We start from the raw sequence: 17,472 nt of genomic DNA, 5'->3' as shown, positions 1-17,472 counted from the left end.
CCAACCAATTTAAAAGGGTTTTACAAATTGATGGAAATAAAGTATATTGGAGAGTTCTGCAACACTTTTTGTTTAGATGCCTTACTGTTTCTATGAAGTAATTTAAGCCTTTCAAGACTAAGTCAAATTAAAAGCTTTAGGACAAAGCCAGATATTTTAAATCTGGTAAGGGTTACTTCATCTGAGAATAACTCGCTGATGGTTTTATATTTGTTTTTTTGTCATATATTGTACTTACTTTTGATGAAAATTTTCGGTCGATACGTTTTTTTTTTCCATTATCAAAGTGATATGGTTTTCTTAATGTAATAAAATACGCCAAGAATGGTGAAAAATTTTAAAAAAGTGGTTTTTTTTCTACTTTTAACTCTAACATGTAACATGTATTTGCAGTATACTGTATGAATATGTTATTACATTTTTTTAGCCTTTGTCTACTAAATTTTTAACCCTTTTTTTCACTTTTTGGGTATATGCCAAAGCTTTAGAAAAATATGTTATTTTTCCAATAAGATGTAGTCTTAGCTCAAATTTTTTTATTTTCACAGCACCTCGAACGTTTGTAAAACATGTTCTCCCAAGTGCAGCAATACCCCGCATGTGGTCATAGACTGCTGTTTGGGCACACGAGTCAGGGCTCAGAAGGGAAGGAGCTCCATTTGGATTTGGAGCGCAGATTATGCTTGGTAGTAGTTTCAGCTTATAATGTGGGGGCATAGGTAAGCTGTGCAGCGTACATCACAGCATAGCTGATATAATAATGGGGTAAATAAATAATCAAATTAATAATGCATGAATGTTGTGGTGCACTTTGAACCAATCCTTTATCCACAGCCAAGGTTTTTGGGGCAGGTGTCACACTTATTAATAGTATTCTTTCTTACCCCCCTTTTGGGGCACACTGCACCTTTTTTGGGTCCTTCCCTTGTTTGCAGTTTAGGGGAATTCGCTGGGAGAGTGTTGCCCTGCTACAATAAGGCAGCCTCGCTTCCAGTGGAGATGATGGCGTTTTGGGGAAGACGTGCTTGGGTCCTCCCGGTTGCCAAATATTAGGTCCCGATAACTACCTCTTAAAACTGAAGGAATTTTCCCAACTGACCTGCACATCGGGATAGCACATAAGCATTATACAATGTCATTTGTACGATGTGCACGGCTAGCTTCATGTACCACGTGACATGGCTATGTGGTAAATCTGGGATATTGTACAAAATATCTGCGCTCCAGTATTGCCTAATCTTCTACTTCTTCACTAGCCCCATAAGCAGCACAAGGCCCTAAAATGTCCTCATCTCAGCTGCATCTATGGGGTCCACCTGTGGGGTCTAGCAAATGATGACATGGGGTTTTCATTGAAAAACTACTAAACCTATAAATTAGTCTGGGCCATCAATTTAGCATCATTGCGCTCTGAGATTCATAACGTTTTATGTTTTCATTGACATAGCTGTATGAGGACTTTTTGCGTAATGAGCTGTAGTTTTTATTGGTGCCATTTTGGGGTACATAGAAAATCTGGCACTGTTTTTATTATTATTTTTACAGTGTTCACCGTGCAGTATAAACAACATAATAACTTTATTCTGCTGGTCGGTGATACCCAAATGTATATAGTTTTTTTTTTTCCCACAATAAAAACACTTTATTATAAAAAATTTATGTTTTAGTGTCACCATATTCTGAGAGCCATAAAGTTTTTTCTTTTCAGTTGATGGAGCAGAGGGAGGGGTTGTTTTTTGCGTAGCAAACTGTAGTGCCATTTTAGGGTGCCTTTTCATCAGTTTTGATCCCATTTTTTTTTTTTTAGACAAGGTGATCATAAAAGGAAATTCTGTCATTGTTTTTTTTTTATTTTAGTTCAGGCTGTTACGAACGCAGCGATACCTATTATATATATATATATATATATATTTTTTTAATTTTCCCCTCAATAATAAAGGATTTCATCAGGGATTCTTGGTTCTATGACTTACTTAAAACTTAAATTTATTTATTACTATAAAACTTTTTCAGTTCTACTAGGGGACTTGAATGCCTGATCTTCTGATCATAGGTATAATACATTGCACTTATGTAGTGCAATGTATTGTAACTGTCATTTTTCCACTGGCAGTTAGCCTATTAGGTCCCGCTTTTGGTTGATGGGCTACAGAGGGAGCCCCCTCCGTCTAACAACTACTAAGATGCTGCGGCATGTAAGGGGTTAACGTTCTCTGCCATTGCAGTGGGATGTCTGCTGCATATTACAGCCGACACTCCCTGCGGATGGGATCGGCACAGCTCCTATACCCCTTTATCTTTAGGGCATAACTGTACGACCATTTGCGTTAATATATCGTTAACATGGGCGTACAGTTACGCCCAGGTTCGCGAAGGGGTTAATGAGAACATTATTGTTTACATACAGGAGCAGAAATCCGTGCAGACTGGTTGGTCCTAATTGCTTCCGATGTGATGTGCTGATTCACAGTTGTCTTACCAGTAAATTGCATATGCTGATTGGCTGAATCTCCCAGCCAACCACATGCATGGAGTATGGAGTATATGCTTTAACAAATTTCAACAGATTTCTATAGCAGCTCATTATATACTTCATTTTCTGAATTCTCACCTCAATTTCTTTGTTCCTTTCTTGAAGGGTTTTCTGCAGCTGAAGTATAATGGATTCTCTCTCATTCAGTGAGCATCCGTACTTTTCCTCCGTTTCCTGTTTCAACCACTGCAGATTTTTGTAAGCAGCAGATATCTGTTCTAGTTCCATGTCTTTGGCCTTCACCAGGTTGTCCAAACTCTAAAATGCATGCATGCTGTCTATCTTGTTAAGAACACATGGACATTTCAGGTTATATGCATGTCCCAATACATTAGGGGCGAGCCCAACTATAAACTGGAAATCAATTACACCATGAACTGGTTATTGATTCGATTACCTTTTCCTGAATTTCAATTGTCCTATTCCCACACTGGAGCTAATAGCGCCAACGCTGCTCTTCTATGGTCTATGACCACTATCAGAGTTAAACTTGACATGAAAACAAGGCGTTGAAGCAGAAGAAGCTGTAATAACCAATACGTCTGCTTTATTGAGGCTCACCCCCCTAATCCTCAAGACTGTTAGGTGCGATTGGGGACGGGCTGCAACACAAGCAGCACAGAAGGATGTATTGCTTTGAATTGAATTGTTTTAAAATACACTGAAAACTTACTGCTAAGAGAAGGTTACATTTAGGCTCAGTTTACACTATGGTCAGAGCTTCCGTTTATAATGGAGCCATGACTGCTGTGATAGATCAGTTATTTGACAAATCGAAATGGATGTACCCTATTGACTTTAATGGGGTCAATCGGGGTTCCGTTGGGGTTCCCATATTTTTGATGCCAAGAATAGTGCTGAAGGCTGTGCAGTAAATACTCATAAATACTGTACAACAACAGGTGATAATACACATAAGCACATATAGTATAGCCGTCAGCCTTTTTTCTAACACATATAATGGCCTGTTTAAAGCAAAGAACCCTTTTAATCCTCACATACAACTAACATTAAATTGTGATGACTTATATGCATGACGTAAGGATGTAACATTAGTAAAAGTCACTAGCCGAACACTAGGCAATTTTACGTACAGCTTTATGGCAGATAAGGAAATCTATTACAATGAGCCACTTTATGCCCGGAAAAGACAGTCATCGTCGGCACTTTATATTTCTACCACTGAACAGTACTTACATGATGGTACTACTCATGGTTTCAGGTGCAAAGCTAAAAGTTTAAAGTTATTTGTAAATGAATTTTACAATACATTTATGGTTTTCTTTAGGTCTTGTGGGTATTCAGGTCTTTTATAAAGTATATTTAAAATGCCTAACCATCTATTCATCCTATTTCCCTGTAATATTTTATACTAATTTATTACAAAACATGCTACCAACTACCTAGAATTTATCGGAAAAAAACCCAAATTTTTTAAACCCCCATATGTACAAAAGTGACGATATTATTCCTAACATGGACAGGAATGATAATATTACTCTGATTTCTGATAGCAGGGAACAAAGGATAAGACAATAATACCTCCAATACTTTGAAAACAAAAGAACATACGTTTATGGTCTCCTCATTCCCAGAAAGAACGTTACTCAGCCTCTCTAAGTCGTGTTCTCTCTCCCGGACAATCATCTTTAGCCGCTGCACCTCCTTCTCCTTCTCTTCTAGAACCCGGAATTTATCGTCGACTGCTTTCTGTTTTTTTTTATTGAACAAAGCGGGAAGAATTCTTATTCTGTATTCCTTCAAGTCACATCACCTTATTTTGCATTCATACATAAGCTACTTACAAAACTGTGTAGTGTTTTAAGACTAAAAAAATTCCTATTAGGTAATAAAGGTAATAGTAGGTTGTAGTAAATAATAGTCAAGTCAGAAAAAAATACAGAATCCATCCACCATAGTGGAAACTAGACCTCACATATGTGAAAGCTCCGACTGCAGCTTATAGTTCCAGAATCCCAGTGGAGGAATATAAAATTGGTCAGATTTAGGTTTTGGCAATATATAATATACAGTGTATATGTAAATGTGTGGGTGTAAAAACATTAAAGTGGCTTTCTTTTATGGACAATCCCTTTTTGTTGGAAAGGTTCCCTGACAATAAGCTGATCACAGTCGGTCCTACAGCTAAGACCCCCCAGAAATAATCTTTAATCTGTGGGAGAGTCCTGAAGCTAGTGATTATTATTCTTGCAGCACCACCACAGGGGGAAAGGAGTATTTCATAGTTCCCATTCAAATCCATTAACTGTCCATGTAATGCACAGACAAGCCGGGTGCTCTTTGCAAACAATTTTCACTGTGGCGAATTGATGAGCATCCTGAACGGGAGACCCACCATTATTAAAATTTTGCACAGCTCATGATAAGAGATTAGCAAATCTTTAAAAATTATTTGAACTATTAATTCTCTAGTTCAAATCTTGAAATTCTTTTATCTTCATAGAAGAATGAATCCTTTTAAAAAGAAAAACATTCCAATTTACCAATCCAGCTAATCGATTTTACCATCTCAACTCATGAGAAAGGTGACAAATGCTACGTGACAGTTTTCAGCACCTTCTTATGCCAGTCTTAAAGCCCTAACACATTGGTAAATGTGCCCCTTTTTTGTTCAGTCCTACTCAGCAGAGATGAATGCAGTGGTGCTATGGCATTATTGAACTATATAGACTGAATTCTCCTATAGTGTATGCTACAGCAGATGCTACATAAAAATAATAATTCACTGTTGTTTGACGTGGAAGCATTCATGACATACAAATTAGTAAGTAGCATATTTATGTATTATAATTAAATCTAATCTAAACTTCTCACCGAAAGTGAAGATTACATTTCACAGTACTGAATAAAGGCGCTAAATAAGCTTATTTAATAGATCATTTTCCAGGATGTGTAATTCATGTACCTCTAAGGCAGCATCTCTCTCTTTGATTCTCTGCCGTAGTTTTTCCACCATATGTTCATTACCTCCTGGGCCTTTTTCTAGACTTTGTTGATAATGCAAGACATCCATGTACTCCTAAAAGAATAAAGAAATGCAGAAACAAGGCTATTAAATTGTATTCTCTTCCTTAGTATTTACCAACAGTCTGAGAACTTTCCCTGTTTAAATTTTAGAGCATATATGCTGTCCAGATTAAAGGACATACTTCATAATGACAGAGGATGCAGCCACATGGTCCCGAATGGCTGTTCTGCTTAATCTGCATAAAGAGCTGGAAAGTTGAGTATTCAATGTGTTAGGTCTTTAAAAGACAAATTCTGCAAGTGATTTTGTGTATTGTAAGCTCTTGGATCCAAAGTTTTTAACTGACTGACATTATTGAAAATGTGCATTCAGACTCTTCCTTTTTTTTCTGCCTGAAGTGCAAGATAAAATTATTGACTTGTATTCTGCTTTCTGCAATCTATAAGCAAATGTCATTCTTACGGGGAACTTAATTTCCTGTTACATAGTTGATAAGGTTGAAAAAAAAAGACACAGGTCCATCAAGTCCAACCTATAATCCTACCGTGTCGATCCAGAGGAAGACAAAACCCTCATGAGGTTGATGCCAATTGCATCATAAGGGAGAAAATTTCTCCCCGACACCAAATATGGAAATAAGAATAAATCACTGGATCAATATTTTTTTTTAAAAGGGATGAAGGCCGCTCTTGAACTTGATCAATGATCAACCATTATAGCATTCTGTGGTAGAGAGTTCCATAGACTCACAGCTTTCACAGTCAGGGCCCATTCACACGTGGCGGAATTGCTGTTGAATTCCGCTGCGGACGGTCCGCAGTGGAATTCTGCAGCAGCCGTTTTTTTCATTTCTTTCTATACATTTTTAGGAAGGTTAGTTCAGACGTTGCAGAAAATAACTGTGCGGAAATGAGGCTGCGGTGCAGATTTTTCCCTCTGCAGCATGCTCTTTCCATTGCAAAGAAGCGGAATTTCACTGCAGATTTCAGCCTTTGCAATGCAAAAACTGAAATCTGTGGCAAGTCTGATGTGATATCTGCAACGTCTAAATTACCTGTCAAATATGCAAATGTTGCTGCAGATTAGTTGCGTAATTGCCCCAAATCTGCACCAACATTTGCAGCGGAAAAATTCTGCCACGTCTGAACGTGCCCTAAAGAATCCCCATCTGTGATGGTGGAGAAACCATGTTTTCTCTAGACGTAGTAGATGCCCCCTTGGAATGGTTACAGGCCTAGGTGTAAATAGATCAGAGATTAGATTAGAGAGATCTCTGTACTGTCCAATTATACACATATTTGTACATTATAATTAGATCTCCCCTAAGCCATCTTTTTTCTAAACTGAATAGCCCGAAGTTTGATAACCTTTCTTCGTACCGCAATCCGCCCATTCCCTTAATTACATTGGTCGCCCTTCTTTGCACCTGTTCTAGTTCAGCCATGTCCTTCTTATTCAAAAAATGCCCAAAATTGTGCACAATATTTAATGTGTGGTCTTACTATTGATTTGTATAGAGGCAAAACCATGTTCTTGTCTCCGATGCATCCCATGATATTATTTGCCTTAGCAGCAGCTGCCTGGCACTGGTTGCTAAGGGGAAATTTACTGTTCACCAATATTCCCAAGTCTTTTTCAGTAGCAGTTCTACTCAGTGTTTTAGCATTTAATGCATAATTGTAGAAGGTTTCCTCAGTCCAAGTGCACAACCTTACATTTATCCAAATGTAATATTATTTGCCATTCCTCTGCCCAAACCTCCAGCTTCCCGAAATCCCTCTGTAGTATTGTATCATCCTCCTCTGAGTTGATTAATTTACAAAGCTTAGTATCATCTGCAAATACTAAAATAATATTCTGTAAACCCTCTACAAGATCATTATTAAACATATTAAAGGCTGTCCCCTGTGGAATCCCACTGGTAACTTTGACGCACTCTGAGGATGTACCATTAATAACCACTGTCTGGTTTCTTTTTTTTATCACTGAGCCAGTTGTTAACCTAACTTCTCATATTTTCCCCCAGTCCCAGCATTTTCATTTTATATACCAAACTAATGACAACGGCCTATACCATTGGTACTGTATCCCCCAGTTAATGCTTTAATAAGAAACTTATGTTGTGGTCACTTTTACCTAGGTGACCCCCAACCTGTACTTTTAAAATCCTGTCCGGTCTATTGGTTAAAATTAGGTTTGGAAGTGCCCCCCTCTTTTTGGGTCCTGCACAAGTTGTGAAAATTAAGTTTCTTTAATTATTGTCAAAAACCTTTTTCTTTGTTGGACTTGCAGGTTATCCGAGAGAAGAAAATATTTCTTATTGCAAGATTGTATTTAATGCAAACTTGCTGAATGGCTCCTTGAAGACAACAATAAGGCTCACGCACCCAGCTATATTATGGCTCTGCATTGTATGGAGCTGGAATAGGGTATCCATAGAGGTGCACAGGACTTACTGTACTTCAATATGCCTTCAAAATCATATGGAGACATACATAGAATTATTTCACGCGCAAATCCGAAAAAAAAATAAAAAAAATATAAAGTTGTGGCATACTCCATACATGCCCCATATGAAAAACCAGATGGAGCATCATACGACGGCAGATGGATTCACTGCGGCTCCTTAGTAGTAAAAACTGCGGTTACTTCAGAGATCATTCCCATCTACTTATTGTGGTGTGTATGGGCAACTTTGCCCTATAAAGTGGTAATTCTGCTATTAAAGACCTCCTAAATAGGGACAGGAAGGAAAGGGAATAGAAACGAATTGATTTAGGCTGTATCTCTTCATTTAGTTTCAGTTGTTTATATAGTGCCAACATATTCCACAGCGCTGTACATCGAATGTCATCACTCACATCAGTCTCTGCCCCCAATGGGACTCACAATTGAATATCTAATAACAGACACATACACGCTAGGACCAATTTCATAAGAAACCAATTTGCCTATGAGTTTGTTTTTAGAGTGTGTGCGGAAACTGGAGTACTCAAAGGAAACCCAGGCAAACATAAATACAAATTTAAAGCATTCATAGTGTAGCCAGAAATATGGAAATTATGAATTTCCAAAAATATATATATATAATGCTAAAGATCCACATTGCTGAAATATATTGTAAGTGATCATGTATGTTCTGAGTTCTAGTGATAGAAAAGTTCACTCACTTGCAGTATTTGTTCTTTCTGGGATACAGTTTGCTTTAATCTCTGGATGTTGTGCTCCTGTGAAAGTAGTTTAGTACTTTTCTCTTCTTCTAGGTTCTTAAGATGCTGACTCTTCTCCTGCAGTTCGCTCTGCAGTTTATGTAGCACTCCATGCAACTCCTGACAAGCAATGTACATTATCTCAGTTAAAATGTTATATCTTTTTATCAAAAAGGTTTAAAGGCTAAGTAAACCTTTGAATGGCAATTTTTTTAAATAAAAATGTCAGTCAGTGTGACCAACTTTATACTTAGTTTTTAATTAAAAAATATTTTTACTTTTTGAGATACAGCTGTTCTGTATTGCCTATACAGAGCAGCTGTATCTTTCCCTATGATTATAATCCGCCCGTCCTGGCGGGTTCAGTGTTCAGTGCTCCTGCTTGTAATCCACCTGTAATCTAGCACATCTAAGTTATGGACCTGATGGGAGCAGGATTTTGCGAATGATACAGCTGCTCTGTATAGAGAATACAGAGCAGCTGTATCTCAAAAAGTAAAAATAATTTTTAATAAAAACTATTTATAAAGTTGCACCAATCTCACTGACTGACCTTTTTATACACAGTCGAGTCACTTTATTATGACCACCTTCTATTTTCAACGTCGGCAGCGCATAGCCCATGAAGGTAGGGATGTGTCGTGGGCTGGCTTGGGGGGTATATAATGTGTGTGATTGGCTGTCTGAATACATATGTCTCGTTGTTGCCATAGGTAGAAACTCTGATAAATTGCCCGATTTATCAGAGTTGCAAAAAGCTATGATTATTGGCTTTCAGGCCAAGGGTGGCAGTATTTCTCAAACAGAACAGTTTGTCAACTGTTCGCATGCTGCTGTGGTGAAAGTGTATCGTGAGTAGACAAATGGCACCATTGGGAATAACCGACGTGGAAACTGCGGAGCACCACGTGCCATTGATGTGAGAGATGAACATCGGCTACGAAGGTGCGCAAGGGCCGAATAACACGCTACAGTCGAGCCATCTCACAGTGAAAATCAACCAGGGGCTACCAGACGTGTGTCTAATACAACAGTTCAGCGAACCCTACTGCGTATGACACTCCGAAGCGGATGGATGGTCACTGCTCATGTGCTAACAAAGGTGCATCGGAAAAAAAGGCTTCAATTTGCACGGCAGTATCGGAATCGGACCACCTTTGATTGGCAAAGGGTTGCCTTCTCTGATGATTCACGTTTTCTGATTCATCGAACGGATGGACGTTGCTGTGTCAAGTGAGAAACATCAGAGAACAAACACCCTGCAACCATTGTTGGAAGAACACAAGCTGGTGGCGGCAGCATTCTGGTCTGGGGAATTTTTTCATGGCATTCTCTGGGCCCACTCCTCCATGTGGAAGGCACTCTGAGTATGAATCCATCGTTGCAGATCACGTCCACCCATACATGTTGTTTGTCTTCCCTGGGGCAGATGAAATCTTCCAGCAAGACATGTCACACGACTACAAATGTCCGACAGTGGTTGGAAGAGAATGACCCAGACATCCAAGTACTTCCCTGGCCCCCTAATTCGCCAGACTTAAACCCAGCATCTGTGGGACCACCTCGATCGTTTTGTTCGCTCTACGGATCCTCCCCCACGCACCCTCCAGCAAATGTGGGATGCACTGCAGTCAGCATGGCTCCAGATACCTGAGACAACCAACCAGCACCTTATTGAGTCACTCCCAGACCATCTAGATGCTGCCTATGCTGCACACGGCGGTTACTCTGGATAGTCATAATAAAATGGTGTGTTTATTCACCCCAGGCAGGCAATGTTTCGATCCGTCTCTATGGGATCTTTGTCAAGCAATGACCAACAATCTTAACAGGGTATATATAACCCAGTGTGGTAATACAATCAGTGATTCAACCTGAGTAAACAAGTAGGAACAGGTGATGCATTAGTGGTTACTGTGGTCTATACAGACACTGGAAGTTGGGATACTCACTTGTGTGTACATGAATGAGTTACACCTTTTTCCTTTGTACCCCTAGGAGTGGACCCCATCATGTGGGGACCCTGCGACGGGTTGTGTTCTGTGCAATTGGGTCCTGTTTTTTTTTAATAAGTATTAGGCCTTCCTAGGGTTTCCCCCTTTTGCTATTTTCATAGGACATAAGTGTTATAGTTTTAAAGGGGAATATCACCCAGCTTTCCCAGACTCCGGAATGGCAAATCTGCCTAAGTATGCAGTAATACCGCAGCGGTTAGTAGCATTGTCTTGAAAATTGGTTACGCACTAGTTCCGATTACTTACCTGGTCCTGTTATCTGCCGTTCTTGGAACTGTTTCTTCTTCTCTTTCCTCTTTTACCCTGCCGCCCTGAAAACATCATATTAGCGGTGCGCATGCGCAGTACGTATGTACTGTTATCGCCCATCTCCTCCCCTTATGCATCACGTGCGCGCATGCGCATATGTGAGCCGGGGACGCTGATGTAGTGAGTTTCTCTTCATTGATTGTCGTCCAACGGTGAGTATCATCTTTCCTGTACTGTACATTTTATTGTAAATCTGCCACTTCACCAATGTTTACCAAACACTGTATACACTGTACCGCTATACACATTATTATAACAGAGGGCTCTCTGCGCAGATGCCTCACGCTCACTTAGGGTATGTTCACACGTAGAGTCAAAAACGTCTCAAAATACGGAGCTGTTTTCAAGGGAAAACAGCCCCTGATTTTCAGACGTTTATTGAGCAACTCGCGTCTTTCGCTGCGTTTTTCGCGGCGTTTTTCGCTGTGTATTTCGCTGCGTTTTTTACGGTCGTTTTTGGAGTGGTTTTCATTGGAGTCTATGAGAAAATGGCTCTAAAAACGTCCCAAGAAGTGTCCTGCACTTCATTTGACGAGGCTGTAATTTTACGAGCCGTCTTTTGACAGCAACAGGTAAAATGACAGGTCGTTGGCACAGTGCATCGTAAAGCCCATTGAAAGTAATGGGCAGATGTTTGCCGACGTATTGGACCCATTATTTCAGACGTAATTCGAGGCGCAAAACGCCTCCATTACGTCTGAAAATAGGTCGTGTGAACCCAGCCTTAGGTTGTTATGTAGTAACTACAGTAACCAATACTGTATCACCTGTTCCTACTTGTTAACTCAGGTTGAATCACTGATTGTATTACCACACTGGGTTATATATACCCTGTTAAGATTGTTGGTCATTGCTTGACAAAGATCCCATAGAGACGGATCGAAACGTTGCCTGCCTGGGGTGAATAAACACACCATTTTTTCCCACCAATTTCCTTGGAGTGCTGCCTCTTCATTTTTTTGGGATTTCATTAACAACGGTTCCTAGCCTCAACCTAGGAGGCCTGCACCCACTGCTGTTGCTGTGCTGCTTTATCCTTTTTCTCATTATATATATATATATATATATATATATATATATATATATTTTTTTTATTTTTTTTATTTATTTTTTTATTTATTTATTTATTTTAAATGCCAATGTTTACATATTCTTTAAATTACTTACACATTTTAAGTAAATAGAGTACACAGTACATGCCTTTATAATTTACAAAAGTGCAAGGCAAAGAGTATTTAGAATAGTGCAGTGCATTGGCAACATTCCTTAAAGGGAACCTGTCACCAGCATTTCACCTATTAAACCAGCAATACCTGGTGGTAGTGGGTGAAAAATCATTTCTATATAACCTATAATTGTCTTTTTAGTCGGCTTTGTAGCTTTAGTATTCAGTTTTTTATTGTTCCCTCACCGTATGCTAATGAGCAGAAAAGAGTCACATCTTCGTTTGAAAAGAGTCATATCTTCATTCCTCAAGTCTTTCCGAGTTTACCCCGCCTCTTTACTATTGATTGACAGCTCCTCGCCTTACCCCAGCACAAAAAAATCCCGCGCTTGTGCATTGATGGCCTATTCTGGTGTGTGCGTACAAAGGGACACCGGATTATTACGATAAAAGGCGCGAAGTGTTTGCAGACCGTTATTTACAGTCGGAGGAGGAGTTTAGAAGAGGGGATAACGGCAATGAACTTTTCATAGCAGCGGCCAGTGAGGGATAAGTAAAGTTCAATAGGGGAAATGCTGGTGACAGGTTCCCTTTAAATTACTAATACGAACCACAGCAATAAACTACAGATAGTTGGTATGGACAGCACTCATTTTACAAAAAAAACTGTGTTATCCTTTTCACATTGTGTGGAAAGACAAGAATAAGATGGTACCTGGTTGTGCTTCCATGTAGTCTCTTTCTGTATTTGTCCTTCTAATAAATCAACTTCCAGCAACCTCTGAGATCTTTTAACATCAGTTAGCTGGCGTTCCTTTTGTCGGAGAGACATTTGCTCTTTCTGAAGTTCCATCTGGGTAGAGAATAATGTATGCTGAAGGTCTAAAAACTGCAGCTGTGTTGGCATTACCTGAAAAGTCTAGGAAAACACAAAACAGATCACATAACTTCTCTGTGTATAAAATTGAAACAATATCTCTTTTTACTCCAGAGCTACAATCAATAATTTTGCTTCCACTCTTCACGCACGTTCGTTTGCTTCATGCCGCGATCTCCACTTTCCCACTCCATGAACTACTGACTCCCCGCGGCCTTACTTTCCTGGGCCATTCCCCCTGCATTGTTGGCCCAGCAACCATTTTAAGCGTGCGACAAGCACTGCTAAGAGGAATCTGGAGATTGGCATCTGCCGGTGCTGCTTTCCACGACCGGGAGAAGCAGGGAACCCTGCTGGACATTGACTCCAGAGGACAAAGAGGAGATACATAACTCCAGAAGCCTGCCTAAAATGGTTGGAAAGTCAGAAGCCAGAGATCCAGGAGACCGGTGAAAGCAATGTTCTGATAAGATAGACAGTGCTTTATCCTATTGGCTGCTAGTGAAATAAATGCTGAATGTATGGCTGTTAGATATTACAGAACTAACTAGCTGTGCAACGTATGGGCTGCAACATATAAAAAAAACTATCGATATATGTAGCAGCAGTTTAAGAGAACTTTTTACTTTTTGTGACACAACTGAAACACAAAATATTGGTTATGGCGGCAAGCTATTATATATACCTAAATTTATTTACATCTTATCTACATCTACTCGTACGTCAAAACTAAGACTCTGCAAAGGCCAGAGTAGAAAAATTTACTGCGGTCCCAACTCGGTTTATTTGAACCGGCTAAATTTTGCATTACAAGCGCTGGCGCTGGCTGGGAGCAGTGGGGTTAAAAGTATGAAAAAAAAGCTGTAGATAGTTTGAGGAGTGGTGCGGTTTTGTATTGTGGAAACATGGGTCCTAAAATTGATAAAAACAAACCTCAACAAATGAGAAGGGAATCCGCTAAGGAATTAAAAACGCTGTTGAAGTTAAAAAGAGACTGGGTTAGTACAGTTATGGGGTCACCAGGGACAGAAGAACCTGGAGTAGCAATTTTGCTAAGTAGACACTTTGAGGGACAAGTATTGGAAAGTGATAATGGCACAGAGGGTAGGTGGGCAAGGGCACTTAGACAGGGAGTTTGCCTTTTACTCTATATAGTTTATATGCATCAAACAATGGGCAAAAAGTATTTTTTGGGGAATCTATCCGAAGTTATATTCAACAACTGCTCATCACAAGAGATAGTATGGGGGATTTCAATGACAATGATTTGGAATGATATTGAGGATAGGCACCCTGTGGGGGGACACGATTTTGGAGATACACCACTATCTGTAATGATTTCCCACACTACACTGAAAGATACATGGAGAATTCAACACCCAGTAGAGAGAGTATTCTTTTTTTTCTCACATGTGCACAATGTATTCTCAAGGTTGGATTATGTTTTTGCAACTATGTTTTTTTTTTTTAAACTAGGCTTAAGTCAGCGCATATTTATGATATAACATTGTCAGACCACACCCTGGTTGGGGTTTTTGTGGCTATGGGAAACAATACGAAGATATGGAATAATTGGCATTTCCCGGTAGTAGCGCTAAGTGATAAAAACTTTATTAGCTTTATGGTTTGTTGGATAGAAGATTATGAGCAAAATAATGGGCAACATCAGGACAATCCAACCCTTTATTGGGAAACCCTTAAAGCTGTTTTAAAGTGGAATATTTCAACCTATATACAGTCATCCAAAAAGAATTGCCATAGTAATTACTGGAAATCAAGTGAACTCTATCGCAAGGCTTATAACGAGTACAAAAGGCATCCCAATAAAAAAATAACTCAATGGTTTGAGAGGATAGACAGTTTCTATCGATTAAATAGGGAACACAAACATTACAAATATGGCAATAAAGCAAGGAAAATTATATCCAATTTAACTAAGGAGAGAGGTGATGGAAATGCTATTTTGGCAATTAGAGATGAAAACTGTAATGTTCAGACAGCCCCTGATAGGGTTAATAATGTATTCTACGATTTTTATAAGTCACTGTATAGTAGTCCCTCAAAAAATAAACAAGGGGCAGAATCTTTCCTATCCTGTGTCTCCCTAACCCGGGTAATATAGGAACAACTTAAAATGCTAAACGCTATTATCACTAAAAGAGAGGTTGAGAAGGCAATTAAACAAGTGGCCAATTTCAAGTCACCAGGCCCGAACTTGTTTTGCAATGATTTTTATAAAGTAATGATGTCATATAGTTACAAAAGTAGACTAATTCTGTCTGATAATATTGCTATCAACAGATTCATATATGAAATCAGGGGAACAAGCATACAGTATAGTGATCCTGAAAAAAGTGAAAGACCCATTGAGACCTGACTCATATCGACCAATATCTCTCATGAATCAGTATGCAAAATTTTTATCAGAGATATTGGTTGATGAAATGGCTAAGATAATGCCAGATCTGAAACATGTATCACAGTCAGGATTCACAAAGGGGAGAAGCGGTGCACGCAATATAAGAAGAGCTCCTACAATTCTAGATTGGACAAAAGCCAACCCAGAACAGGCTAAAGGAAAGGCATTGGTAACTATTGATGCACAAAAAGTCTGACAATGTTGTATGCTCTTGGCTCGATACAGTGATGCATTAACTGGATTTTAAAGGCAATATTATTAATATTATAAGATCTATGTATGAGAACCCCAGAGCACAGGTCTGTACATCTAATGTCATCTCCGAATATACGATCTTCCACAAAGGGACAAGGCAGGGATGCCCTCTTTCCCCCTTATTGTTCAATCGGGCTGCAGAGCCCCTTACGGAGGATATATGGCACTGCACAGAGATACTTGGGATCAGGATAGGTGGTGTAGCATTAAAGATCAATCTGTTTGTGGACGATGTTCTTCTGTATCTTAATGACTGTGATGATTATTTAGGGAAAGTAATCGAATTAATGCGGGAGTATGGATCCTTCTCGGGGCTCAGAATTAACAAGGGGAAATGCGAAGTGTTTCTCCTGAGCCCAGCGGAGGATGTATCTTCCCACTACATTACCCAGCTGGGTCTATCAATAGCTTAGGAAAAGGTTATGTATTTAGGCATCTGGCTCACCAGAAGCGTGAACATGATATCTATGTAGTTAAACTACATATAAGTGATACAAAAAAAAAATCAAGAAAGAGCTGGAAATGCGGAGAGAGTTAGTGGGATCGATTATAGGAAGAGCTCATCTAAAGAGGATTTGTTTCCCCCGGATCCTATACCCCATGCAGACTTTTTGAGGAAGGGGAAAAGTGGAAAAATATCCCTGTCCAGGTTATATAGGCTAAGAAGAGAGGTAAGACTAGCCATCCCAGATATTAAAATATATAATCTGGCATGCCTATTACAATATATAAGAGATTGGGTGAAAAATGAAGAGACAGAGGGAGAGGGAGGCATTGGGAGTTCAGTCGTTAAGGCTTCGTTCACATCTGCATCGAGGTTCCCTTCATGGGTTCCGTCAGACCTTTTCGTCAGGGGAACCCATGAACGGAAACCAAACGGAAACCATAGTTTTCCTTTTACATTACCATTGATTTAAATGGTAATGCTTATGTTGCTAATGGTTTCCATTTGTCTCTGTTTCGTAAGGTTTCCGTTTTTTTTCAGCGGAATCAATAGCGTAGTCGACTACACTATTGATTCCGCCAAAACAATGTTAAAACATATTTTTTAACTGACATACTCCTCATAGTTTTGTGCCCGGCTTGCTCAATTAACCAAGGTGAGCATATAGTGTACAGACCATCTTTCTGGCACATTTCTTGCCTGTACAATATCACGCTACGGAGCGCTGTGTCCTTTTTCTTTCCTACTTCCCTCATTTAGATGAATGGAACTCTGGATTCAGTGGAACCACAAGTTCAGCAATGATTTTGAATGGTTTCACGCCGCCTGTTACCATCGTAGCGTGTGCTCACCTGATGGACCATGGCTTTCTGTGACCCCAGTAAGCTTGGTATGTTTTTGGACTTGTGGTTCCACTGAATCCTGGCCCCTATTAACTCACTACCATGGTAAAATAATACCTGTTTTGGACTATGTGGTAATGGTGTTTTTATGCACTTTAACTATCTTGACCCCAAACTCTTCATTGTCAGATGTGGGCATGTATACTCTCTTATTTTCTCTTTTTTAAACAATATTGACTTCCTGGTGGCTTCTGAAATCACTTGAATGTGGTTACTAAGTTTTTTTTAAAAAGACAATTCTTAAAAATGTTTCAATGTTGACCCTTGCCTCTGAATTTGTATAAACGCGGCAATTAATATTTTCAAGAAATGTAAAAAAAAAAATGTTTTCCTTTCAATATATATTCTGTGAAT

At 39.3% G+C, this 17,472-nt stretch overlaps 1 protein-coding gene across 2 annotated transcripts in view; it reads right to left on the bottom strand.

Annotated features, from left to right (window-relative positions):
- The window catches only part of PDE4DIP (phosphodiesterase 4D interacting protein), a 188,777-nt gene that overhangs the window by 28,913 nt on the left and 142,392 nt on the right, over window positions 1-17,472 (bottom strand). For both annotated transcript variants that reach the window (XM_075833503.1, XM_075833502.1), the window contains 5 exons: window positions 12,936-13,139; window positions 8,693-8,851; window positions 5,460-5,573; window positions 4,106-4,243; window positions 2,612-2,791 (listed from right to left, as the gene is read on the bottom strand). In XM_075833503.1, coding sequence (XP_075689618.1) covers window positions 2,612-2,791; window positions 4,106-4,243; window positions 5,460-5,573; window positions 8,693-8,851; window positions 12,936-13,139 — 795 coding nt within the window. The remainder of the gene's footprint in view (window positions 1-2,611; window positions 2,792-4,105; window positions 4,244-5,459; window positions 5,574-8,692; window positions 8,852-12,935; window positions 13,140-17,472) is intronic.

This window comes from Rhinoderma darwinii, chromosome 7, assembly GCF_050947455.1.
Source record: "Rhinoderma darwinii isolate aRhiDar2 chromosome 7, aRhiDar2.hap1, whole genome shotgun sequence".
Lineage (NCBI taxonomy): Eukaryota > Metazoa > Chordata > Amphibia > Anura > Rhinodermatidae > Rhinoderma > Rhinoderma darwinii.
The sequence above is the reverse complement of the archived record's forward strand: the minus strand, read 5'-3'. Positions and strand labels throughout refer to the sequence as shown.